Genomic DNA, 12,829 nt, shown 5'->3' on the forward strand with positions numbered 1-12,829 from the left:
CTGGTGTAAGAAAGCTTTCTTCCCTTCACTGCATTAAACACTAACATACTTTTCCCCCTATTTGGGCAACTGTAAAGGGCGTGAGGAACACAGAAATATCATAGGTTATGTAGCATGGAAAATTTGCCTAGTACAGGTTACTCTGTTATATCAAAGAGTTTGTGGGATTCCTGGTCAAAGAATTCAAAATTCTGGGGAGTTAAAGGTAAACTCAGGTAAGAAAAGACTGAACGTTTAAATTTAGCTGAAAGTCTGATAAGTGAAAAACATAACCTATTAATAATTTGCAGGGCATAAGCCTTAAGGTCAGAAAGGAATTATTTGTCTAATACACAGAAGAATGACAAGTGTGAAGATGCATCAGTATCTTCTTGAAATTATGCCGCAAGCTGATCTCTATTAACCTTGCAAAGACCCATACACCTGAGAGATTAATTTTCTGCATTTTAAGGAGGGATAGAAATGGGCGTTTTTCAGATCAGTGATGGTGAAGTGAAATCTAGGAAAACTGCTCTCTAGGAATAATGACATGAGGTGTTCTATAAAAAAATGTATCAACAATGCTGAAGTATTGTAATGTCCAACCTGCCATTGCTACCGGACATTATAAAAGTGGAATAACTATATACCCAATCTATTTGTGGATCCTTCTCAAAACAGGATCACACTTCTAAATGAATATGAAAATCTAAAATGTCTAAATGGTGTATTTAGTAAAAATTGATAAAAACTTTTCCACGTGCTCTCAGTTTTATTTTTTTCATTGTTCACAGCATTAGTTTGAAAGACAAATTGTAAAAGGTCAGAAAGAGTACAACTCTCAATGCAAAACAAACCAAGTCCAAAAAGCTGGCATTCCAAAGCAGCCCTAATTTCTGAGATGTACTGAGCACACTTATTACATTACTCCTTCTCAGAGAAAATAATGGGCAAGGAAATCAGAAGTGAGGAGAGAAAAGCAGAATAGCAACAGAGAAGGAAATAAAATGGGATAGAAAAGCAGGTTATTACTTACCCTCCAGAAGCTAATAGATGTTACAGAGAGACCCTGCACAAACCACCCAGCAAGGACCTCCCCTTTCTAACAATCTCTTAAAGGTTGCATTATTTTTATTTTTTAACTAACTCAACCATGAAACTCAGAGAATGCAGCTTTCACATGGCTGCTAAACAATTCCTAGACAAGCCCCAAAATACGTCTGTATCTGTTTATTTTAAAATCTTGTGATATTAAAACAAATACTGAGATTTAAGGGGAAAAAAACTGCTGTGCCTGAGTCAGTGACTTCTGAATCCTAGGAAATGGCAATGTAGCTGTGAGTGACAAGTCTGGAAGCGAGTGAAGCAGGAACATTGACCCAAGCAAAGCTGTGTCCCATGCTCATTTCAGAGCATGACTTAGATAAGTAAGCAAGGGCTTTTAAGAACAAATATACATACATTTTGGCTTATAGCACTGTGGTTGGGAAAGTGATTCAACAAACTTGGGGCAGTGGAAATCAGCATTGCTGTACAAGGATCATTTGCAGAAATTACTTTCTCATTCTTTCTTGGAAACTAAACAAACATTGCTATAAGTAAAAGCAGCTTCCAAACTATACATTAAAAGCCTACATGCAAGCTTTACCCTATCTTCCCCAACACAATGCAAGTAAGAGCCAATACATCCAGGGTAAGGCTCAGCCTCCTCATTCATGCTGGACAATGTATTTTCCATTCTCCCACTCCTCTTCCTGCACAGAATGGAAAGGCTTTCTATTCCTATTCACATTTGTCTCTCACTTTCTATCCCCATGACTCCTGTATCTTTTTCACTCCTAAAGAAGTCTGTAGTTATGCACAAACAAGACTGATAACGTCAAGCCTTTAAATACTGTGAAAATAGTTTGAAGTCTTAAAACTGCTATATGCCACGTGTCATACCGAACACCCCTTTTCAACACATTTGACTTAGAGTTGACTCTCCATCTCTTTTTTTTAACATGTCATTTAACAAGAGTATATATTTTGTTAAGAATTTTACAGTATAGCCTCTTTCCTGCTGAAAAAAAATAGTGTGATGGAGACCTTCCTGCTTAATTGCTGCTGTATAAAATGGAAACTACAAGTAGTTTTATGACTTATCAAAATCATAAAACAAATTACGAAAGTTATAGCCTTCATGTAGAAATCTCCAATCCTAAATCAGTTACCAGAGGATATGTGGAGATATTTTGTAAACTTAGGGTTTTTTCCAATACTTCCCAGAAAAATAATTTCCTAAATATAAATTCAGTGTTTATTCCAACACAGGATGCTGTATTTAGTTGAATTTTTTTTCAGTCCAAAATATCAAAACCTCAACTAGGAAACACAGTTTTAAACTGGGAGAATTAGAGGCAAAGGAACAAGATAAGAAGATATCCTGCAGTAAACAGAGTTTTTAAAGGCAGTAAACAAACAGGAGAGAACAGCAGCACAAAATGCAGAGGATGATTAAAAACATAAGAGAAAGGGAAGGAAGCAACAAAGCCAGCATAATCCTACCTGTTCCAAAATGCAGATAAGTCAATAGCATATACATAACAAATATCCTCTCAATAAAGACAGAGAAACTATGAGCAAAACCACTAATTCAAGAGTCAGGATGCAAAAAGACAATTACTGAAATCTACCAAGTATTTGCAGAGCAGGAGGAACACTATACATAAAATAAGATATAAAACAATCAAGGGAAATAAGAACAGGAAAGTAGTTCTACTCCACGTGACTTAAGGAAGGATTCGGCAGATCCTGGCTCTGTTCAAGTCAGTCCCCACTTCCCCAGCAATGCTCAGCCATGGGAACTGGTTGCCGGGGGGAAAAAAATCGGTGAGCTGCTTGCACTGCTGGATGCTCCGGCAGTAAAGATCAGTTTGCTTCATCAGACTGATATGGGAGAACTAAGAAGAAATAAGAAAAGCTACTTCCTTTGCCTCACTACTGGCACATCTATCTGGTAAAAAAAACAAAAACAAGCAAAAAAAAAAAAACCCACCCCACACTGAAAGTGAACCCTGATGGGTATGAACACAGTGCAAAAAATTACTTCACAGCTGTTCAAAGGAAGGGGGTGTTTTCATCCAAATTAACTGAGATCTGCCAGGTTAGAACATATGAATACATATGAGCAGCAGTGCCAAGATACATATCACAAGGGGACTTTACAAACGAAAGTTTTCTCACGCTAATGAGCTGTGGCCAGCCCAAACATGTCCAGTGTTATGTAAGACTGTCCTGCAACATTTTGTTGAAAAGGAGGTAAGACAGCTGACTGGCTTTTGGGTTCATTCTTACTGTGTTCTGGCAAGTTCTCAGAAATAAGAAATTCCCTTGTTTTAACAGAATTTTTAAGGTATGGATTGAACAGTGCTTTTTCACTGAAATCTTCCAGCTTTAAAACTTCTTCATTATCATCTTCTTCATTTTTAATTGAAGTCTGTTGGGATTCACATAAATCATCTTCCAGCATTTCTACGGCGTGGATTTCCTTCGCTGGTATCAAAGCTGAATGCATTTGACTTCTGATATCTTGATCAGTAATTATATAAGGCATGGATGGTGAAAAACATTTAGCAACTTCATTTTCTTCATTATACAGTATCTGTTTATCTCCGTTAATCATGCCTTTTGTATTAATATCAGTACATTCAGAAACATGGTTTTCACAATTCATTAGTAGTGATCCTTCCTGACTTTCTTCAGGGAAACAATGTTCCAAAACACTTATGTCTTCACAGTCTATGGTTTTAGCCTCAGGTGTCACTCCCTTCAAAAATGAATTATTCTGTCAGTACAAAGAGATAAATTGGAAAGTTATATAGGGATAGATAATGTATTAGTTTATTTTTTTAATATATAAAATATTGCCATTTGAGCTCTGTTTGACTCTTAAGTTTTAAGAGTGCATTAATAAAGAGTTCATGTGCATTTCAGCTGGGATTCAGTTATATGTGAACAAGTACTAAAAATGACAATGTCATTCTGTCCATTTGTTAAACAATTTCATATTAGCTTTTCTGTGCTAACTAAAATAAGGAGTTTCAATGAAGGCTTGGAATCAGGCTCGGACTGTTTCCATCTTCTCTACTCTAACGAGCCATTTTTCAGACAAAAAAAGTTTAAATCCCATTCTCCACAGATTACACTTTCTATGTAAGCCTGACCAACACCACTTCATTCAAATAAACATCAAAACTTTAATAAGGAAAAAATATCCAACAATAAAAAAGACAGAAATGTTAGTACAATAATATACACCAAATTTTACTATATGTTGCACTGCATTTTTTGGTGGAGAAGGGAGGAAATATCCAGCTGTGGGAATCTGACTCAGTAGACTCAATAATCCGAGCAAATGTAATTGACTTTATTTAATAAAACATGTTGACCAATCACTTTATAAATTCAAAACATTTCTCTATCGTATAAGAATTAAATGAATATACTTTATAAAGATGCATCTGTTCTATTAGTTTGAAATACAAGGAAGAGCATTTTATAGCACTTGAACAGAAGAATGAAACTCAACAGGTTGTTTTATTTAGTCATAAAATAACTGTCAGAGAAAGACTTCTCTCTCCATTTGACCCCTTCTTTAATACATGAAATTGCAATTATTACCATGGATGTATCAAGAGGCCACTCCACTGCAATGCTCTCTGCAGGATTGGGTATATCAGGCCAGCAAACCTTTTTAAACCTATCATTGAGAAAGGAATTTTAGCCAAATAATGAAAGAGATGGATTATTAAAAATAAAATGAACAAATCTCTAGAAAGCCCAAATACTGCTAAAATATCAAACTTTCACAAAAGAAGTCTTTCCTGTATTAACACAGTATTTTTTAATTAAAATTGTCTTCCCTCACATTCATTTTTATTACAAAAGATCTCAACAAATAAAAATCTTGGGCTACAGAGAGGTTCACTGCAGAAAAATTACTAATGCATAAAAGTCTTTTTTTTTATTATATGGTAGATCAAATATTATCATGCCAAATTAAGGCTGTACACAAAACCTGTCATGATCACGTTTCAGGGTGGTTCTTCAGTGAAAAGCCACCTCACGTAAACTTTGCTTTAGGAAAGTATCCCTAGCACTATACCACACTAGAGCTATGCTGAGCTCTTACATTAACAGCAGATAAATGATGCTGACTGACATTGTAGCTTATAACTGTCCAACGGAATAGTAAACAGGAAACAAAATTAATCACTCATTGATACTGGGTACACACCTAAGTGAATGAAAACTAGGCCATAGCTTGACTTTTCACATTGCAATTTGATCTACACTCAACTACATCTCAAAGTATTCTGCAGAATCAAAGGATAGTTTCTTACTATTGTAAAAATTCAGAATACATGACACAGATGAAGATGTAAAAGAGCTGGGAATTATAGTTAACTACTTCAGCTATACTTATTACCTGATGCTTTGCATGACAACAATCCAATAGCTTAGAACACCCCAAAATAGTTAATAATTCTTATTAAGCTTCAGCCAAACAACCTAGTCACTTTTCATGCTAAAGAAAAGCACATTTTATAACCTTAAAAATCTTCACATTCATATTCCCATGCTCTGAGGAAGCAATTTAAAATTTAGCAGGGGACATATGTGATGGCAGATAAAAGGATTATGAATCATGTATAGATATGGATCCATACTAATGGATTAGGCATCCAAATGCTTTCACATGATGCAGTTTCTAGTTTCTTCATGACTTCTTTATAGCTCAAGGGAAGTGTCACAAACTAACGAAAGTAATATTAATGTAGCTAAGATAAGTGATAGGTGTTATATGAAACGAGTTCTAGTGATGTACTAGCAGATACATTAAGAGTGCCTGGGAAACTTTATTTTTGGCATTATTTACTTTCCAGTAACTGACTTAAAGTATGCTCTCCTCACTTGATTGACCATGGAACTGCAAATGGCATGTAGCATTTTCCATAAACTGATACAGGTGATATGTAAATCTGGTTTTCCTGTTTCTTTTGTTCCAATTTATTGCACTTTCTAAAATTAGTACTTATTTTTGGACTGTAGCACATTAACTGCAGTTACAAGATAACCTGTATGCTTAGTTATTTGTTACTCCAATTGCTTATGTTCTTAATTTGACATTGGTTTGGAACCCAACAAAAGCATTTATAAGATATATATAAATTTGCCTTTTACAAGTTAAAATTAACTGATTGTGTTCAGTTTTAGAAAGTAGAAAATGTACTCACGCGTGTTTTTTCAAAATGCATGTTATCCAAAGGCCTAACAGAAACAACATGCTTACTCCAACAGGTAGAGCAATGAAAATAATATCTTCTTTATCTTTAGAGGCAAAAAAAAAAAAAAACAACAAACCACAGATATTTATCATTTCTTCATGGATTCCCTTAAGAGAGCTAATTTTTAACATCCAAGTCACCCAGTTAGCACAATTCTAAAGCGCTCTGTCAAAACTAGCCAAAATTACTCAGATTACTGTACGGTACTCATTGTACAACGTGTCAAAAGATAGGTATTTTGAATCCAACAAGTCACAGTTACTGAGCCAGAAAAGCAGCTCATGATGAGACTTCTCAGGATCTCAGGCACAGGTGTATTGCATTTTAAAGTTTCCTTTATTAATAGGATCACACAATAATTCAGATTGGAGGGGACATCTGTAGGTGACCTCGTCCAACTTTGAAATTAGAATCACGTTGCTTAGGGCCATACCAAGCCAACCTTTGAAAGTCACCCAGGACGAATAGTCTACCACCCCTCTGGGCACCTGTTGTTCTAGAGTCACCTAAAACTGCCATATAGTGTCAATTCTACCTGTAACTGCAAATTAAATAGTAAATTCAATGCAGGAGATAGGTTTTAAATACACAAAAAATACTCTGACTGAAACATTGCACAGATTTCTGAGCTAGCTTCCAAGTACCTACCAGAGGTAGGTACTGACAGCAATAGAGACCAGACCTCAGCATAGTCTAACTTAGCTTGCATTTGAGTAGCAAATGAGCAGATGAATTTACAGGCAAAAAATAAATCTGCTTGAAGTCCCATGACAAACTTAAGAATAGCTCATGCACTTCTTTATATTTCAGTTTGGCCACCACTACAACAATTTATGTATGTATTGAAAACACTCTTCCAGAATGAGAAATGAGGAAGTGTGTGAACTTCTGACCTGCAGCCATCAGACCAACCTCCTTGGTAAAACAAATAGTAAGAAATAGGAAAAGATACTTATACACACACACTGGCCACAACCTGTGCACTCATTTATTAGTTAAGCTTATATAGCCGAAGAGATGCAACGCAATGCACAGCTATTCTAAATCTAGTATCTCAGATGGAAATATCTGCTTTTTAGTAAGTGTTAGGCACCCCATCCCATAATTGACAGCATACAAACTGTTCATTCCACAAATATCCATAGTATTCCACAGCTTTATTGAAAGGAAAATAAAGATTTGGGGGTTTGACTTCTAATCTTGAGGTTTTAGTCTGTGAGATGATCAGTGAAATCGAGCTAAATTCAGCTAGTGTTGGTAATTCTTCCTTGTTTTGTTTAACACTAACTGAAAAAAAAATTAACAAATGCCTAAACAAAAATATCCTATATTTCTTACTCCCAAACCTGTTTTTAAAATAGTAATAACTAACCTGGAATATTACTTACTGAATTTCAAAGTCTTGAAGGTTTTTGGCTCTCCACTGGTTCCACCAGCTTCATTGCTTGCCATGATATAGACAGTATATTGCGTATTAGCCTGTAAGGACTTCAGTCTGTATTGCAGAACATCAGAGTTCACTGTTTCATCTTTTTAGGAGAAGATTTATGTCAATAAACACAAAAAATAGTGTTGTATCAGGGAACTGTACACTTATTTAGCATCTTTTACAATGATAGATCTCAAAGTATTTTAAAGACAACATGAAATACAAAGCGACCTTATCAGTCCTTTGAGAGGGAAAACTTAAGTTACTGAACAGTGTTTATCAATGCTACTTAAAACTTTAGGGCAAAAAAATAAACTATTATGTATTTACTTTTAAAAATAAATACACTTTTTTTTTTTTTGCTTCTATTAAAGATAGACAAATTATGATCTCCTGTAGTTTATTTTATCACTGAAAACAGTGCTTTGAGAACTTTATTTCCCAGAACCTACGCTTGGAAATTAAGAACTTAAAATAGTTTCGCAGCTCATTAAATTTAACTATATTTCTAGCACATGCAGTTAGACACTGATCATCCAAAAGGCTGCAATTGATCAGCACTGGGATATCACCCCAATAAAGTCAGAGGAAAGCCAGAATCAACAGGAATTTTTTTCCAAGTTTAAAAATGCTTTTCTGAATAGAACTCAACATTTCCAATACCTTCTCCATTACTGGAATTAGTATGGTGTGCTTCACTTTTAAATTTTTTTAAGCAGGGCATATAAAACATTTTATGTCTACAAACAGCATTAAAAGCGTGTTCATATTATGAAATTAAAGTCACTAAAACATTTTCTGGTGCATCAAGTCAAAGCCAACACATGCCATCATTCAGTTCAGTCAAGGAACACTCAGGAAATAGATACACTGCAGTATGCCCTGAGATTAAACCACCTGAGTTTCTCTTAAATCAAGGAGGGGAAGGTAAAGTTCTAGAGTTAAAAGGCCATCAGTGAAGTCACAAACTTGGCACAAACTCCATGTTCTATTTTTATCAAAAAGATGTGACCTCACAGAAGCCTCAAAAATCATCAGTACAGTAGGGCTTTGCCACTTAAATTGAACTCCCTTGAGTTGCTATTTAAAACTGATTTCCTAAAGAAATGAACCTGAACCCTTAAAATGGGCATAGTCTACTTTATGTTAGAAGTAATACAGAGATCTACGGCTCCATAACATGAGACTGCATGTCCTGAGGATGACCCCACACAAAGCAGTCAGCATTACATTACTCAGAAACCAACATGGCAGGAAAAATTGCATGTAGACAACTGAATCTCACAGAAATAATCAGCTTCCTCTTTCTAATTTAAAAATTACAAGAATACTCTTGCCCTGGCTCCAAACTGGATATCCAGAAGCAACTGAAGACATCACAAGATTTCTAAGTTTGAGATCTTTTTAAAAAAAGATTTTGTTAGGTGTCTGCTAACAGTGATGTCTAAAACAAAGAAGGAAAAAGAACCATTTCTGAAGCACTGAATGATACAACAGCATTCTTCATAAACTATACAGGAAGAACAAACTTAGGTCACCAAAACACTTCTCATAAAAGATTCTGCTGAGATTTAGGCTAGAGAAGTTCTGGATAGATAGGATTATACTGACACCTTGTATGGATACTACTCTTGAGGTAGGAGATTAAGAATATGCTCAAAATGTCATGCTGTCAGCCTCTACAGCAGAAAAACAGTACCAAGAACAGAAAATCAAGCACATTTGAAGAAATTAACCTAAAAACTATGTCCAAAGAAACTATTTCTTGGCAGCTTATTTTAGCTTCTTGGCTATAATTTGCTATTTTGCTTTTATTATAAAACTGACTGTAAAAACATTTTTACCAGAAAATTTCCACCATACTGTTCCAGAAGCTGAGGGCTTGGGAAAGGAATCCTTCCAAGGACATGCACGGAACTTAGAAATTCACTGAATCCTCACAAGGTTCAAATTAATGAATTTGCACTAGATCTATGGCTCTCCAATATATTTTAGCTCCACTTTAGCTCCTCTACTTCTGCCATTACTTTTTCCATTGGCTTCAGAGGTGTGTCACAATGGAAGAGAGATCTGAAGACGGAAGGAGACTAGTACATATGTAAAAGGGGAAAACAGCAAGTATCTGACAAATAGGACTCTCTCATTTGGCATAATCCTGCAAATTTGATTTTTTTACTGCTAACAGAGAACAATCTGCAAAATGCCTCTCATATATCAGTTTCCATCCTGGTCTGGAAAGGGAAGAGGAATGATAGTGCTGCCATACACTGACTATATTTATCACCTGTAGATCAATCAGATTTGCATCTGAGAAGAAGAAAGGATGATGTGGTCAACAGTCATGGCTGTACTACCATGGGTAGTACAAAACTAATAGTAAAAAAGATTAACTGAGAGCAAGCAGTGCTGTGCAAAATAAGTTCAGAACGAAGAAACTGAGCAAGAATACATGTGTAGTGTTAAAGCAGGGACTATTGACTAGAATACCCCATCATTTCAATTAAACCTAAAAATTTTTTTAATCATTATGTAAGCCACATTTTAGTACCAGTATTTTCAGACATATTTATAACATACAATAACAAAGTGTGCAAGTAACTATGAAAATAACTATCTTCAGACATCAGATTGTCATAACCCTGTTGAAAGCGTTAATGTTTAATCTATACTTACTCAATTCTTTTCCATCTTCAGGTTTATAAAATATTGTATAGTTACTGATAAATCCATTTCTTTTATCCTTTGAAATCTCCTTCCATTTTATTGTAACTTCATTTTTCCCTGGAATGCCTGTGTCAGCCACAGGTCCTTCTGATGGCTCTACACAGAGGTATTATAAATTAGAAAAAGTAGTAAAACAGTCTAAGTACCACAATGTTATCCATCTGTGTTGTTTCACACATACCAGTAACATCGGGGCAACAAATGTACAAGTAAATAAGTCATCTTAGTGCTCTGATACAGCCCGTAACTTTTCTCACCCTCTTTAATGTGTGATTTCTTCTGATTAATGCTCCCCCTCATCTATTCTGGCATTTGCATAGTTCTCAATGTTACTGCATCCAAATACCTCAAGATCGTTAAAAGGCTCTATCCTCACAACATTAGAGAGAGATCAAGAGGTAAAACATCCTTATGCACTCCCGGGGGAACTCCAGTGCAAGGTCACTGTGTATGCAGGATGTCTCTGGCTGAGCTGAGATTCAGCTGGGGTCTCCAGCACACCCAGTCTTTGCCCATCACATTAGACAAAGTCTTTCTACTTATACAATACAAACTCATGTGCATTGCTCGTAACTTTGAAGCAAGAGTTCTCTGTGCTTCAGTTTTAAAACATGTATCTTCCTTCCCATTCTGTGACAACCTTTAGTACGGTCACAGCTCCCTATAAATAGCAAAGCACTTGAAGTTGTAACTGTGCCAGTTAAGTATTACTCAAACATACAATACTCCATTACCTCCTCCTAGTAATTAATGCTGTTTAGTAGTGCATTGTACTATGTGTGCATGCACACTTGCATAGACCTATATACGCACACACACAAACTGACATTTGCACCTGAAATCTTAAAATTACCAGTAAACTACATTCTTACAGCTGGCTGTATAAATCACTGAATTCACACTGAACTTCTACAAATAAAGAAACCTTCCTCCCATCCCCACCCAAAATGATATTTCATCCACAGTTTCTATCCAGTCGCAAACATCATGGCTTCTTACCATTTTTTATGTGCAGGGCTGCAAACATTTTGTTACATTATAAAATTTAACAAAAAGCAAGCTTTTCAAACCATCCACTTCATTCTGTGAGTAGAATTTCCTCATATATTAGGACTGGTAAGCGCAGACAAGCATTAAAATCAAGTCTAATTATATATCTAAACAAGCTGTACCACTTAAGAGATACCCAGTTTAAAAAACTGTTTCATGCTTGTAGCTATACTCTTTCTAAGTGCTTTGTATACAGTACGTAAGCTTTACAACAAATGAGTGGCTTCAAGCACCAATGTACCCGTATTACAAGATTCAATTTTCTTTACTGAACAATTCAGTAGCTGATCTATGAACAGAATAACCCCAGTACCAGATTGCTCAAAGATAATACACGCTGAGAGACAGACTACAACACACCTTTCACAACATCATTAGTTTAAAATACGTACTTTTTTCTTGAACATAAGTTTGTACTGAATATGGAGCTGCTACTTTATATCCATAGACAGGGTACACTGAGATGTTATAGCATATAAATGGTTTAAAGTTTTCTGTAAAGGAAAAAAAGGAATATTTACATACAATTCTCTATGTAAGATTAATACAATGAAAGTAGAATAAATCACAGTGTAGTTCTAAATATACTGTTACAGACCTCTATTTTCTTCAACTTTTTAGCAAGCACAATTTATATTTACTGCCTTGAATGCTCATTACTGCCCTTAATGCAATGAATTTTATGTAGTAGTATTCATAAGAGCATTTGGTTTCTGACTCATTTTTCATGAGAAATACTTTGAATGAGTAATTATACTTCAGCCTTACACAGCTTCTCTATTACTCATCTCATGACAGTTTAAGGTTTTAGAGAAAGTTTTTATTTTCAAATAACCAGTATAAAATGATACTTTCAGGAATATTTGTAATTTCACATATCTTTAGGTTTACTGCCTTGCAGAAGAGAGTTTTGTCTCATGCAAACAGCTTCAAAGGCACAATGGAGCCCCAGCTCTTAACTCCACATTGATGTTCGAGTTATGCCAACTGCAGATCTGCTTCTAACCAGCTTGACTCAAAAGTACAATTGTACAAGTGAAATCTCTGCAGTAGAATTTTATGTGTTTCAAGACATAGTTCAGGCTTCTGGAAACAAAGTTTTGAGCTCTGAACAATCCAGCAGCCAAATAATCAACAGGGTGCACGCCCTACTTACAAGCAAGTCTCATCAACTCTCGGAGGACACATATGTGGCTTTATACCCTGCAGGATGAAACCAGTTTAAAGGGTTTCCTAGACCATTCCTCCTCAAGCTCTGCAGCTTGTTCAGCAAGAATAATGGCTATTGACAGATCCCTGCATTGTATCAGCTCTGCTG

General features: G+C 35.6%; 1 protein-coding gene across 3 annotated transcripts in view; it reads right to left on the reverse strand.

Moving 5' to 3' along the window:
• Window positions 1-731: 731 nt before the first annotated feature.
• The window catches only part of IL31RA (interleukin 31 receptor A), a 37,608-nt gene continuing 25,510 nt past the window's right edge, over window positions 732-12,829 (reverse strand). For all 3 annotated transcript variants that reach the window (XM_030005493.2, XM_041120937.1, XM_041120938.1), the window contains exons 11-16: window positions 11,904-12,005; window positions 10,411-10,557; window positions 7,697-7,837; window positions 6,258-6,351; window positions 4,642-4,720; window positions 732-3,805 (exon numbers count right to left, since the gene is read on the reverse strand). In XM_030005493.2, coding sequence (XP_029861353.1) covers window positions 3,206-3,805; window positions 4,642-4,720; window positions 6,258-6,351; window positions 7,697-7,837; window positions 10,411-10,557; window positions 11,904-12,005 — 1,163 coding nt within the window. In that variant the 3' untranslated portion in view covers window positions 732-3,205. The remainder of the gene's footprint in view (window positions 3,806-4,641; window positions 4,721-6,257; window positions 6,352-7,696; window positions 7,838-10,410; window positions 10,558-11,903; window positions 12,006-12,829) is intronic.

Source organism: Aquila chrysaetos, chromosome Z (assembly GCF_900496995.4).
Source record: "Aquila chrysaetos chrysaetos chromosome Z, bAquChr1.4, whole genome shotgun sequence".
Taxonomy (NCBI): domain Eukaryota; kingdom Metazoa; phylum Chordata; class Aves; order Accipitriformes; family Accipitridae; genus Aquila; species Aquila chrysaetos.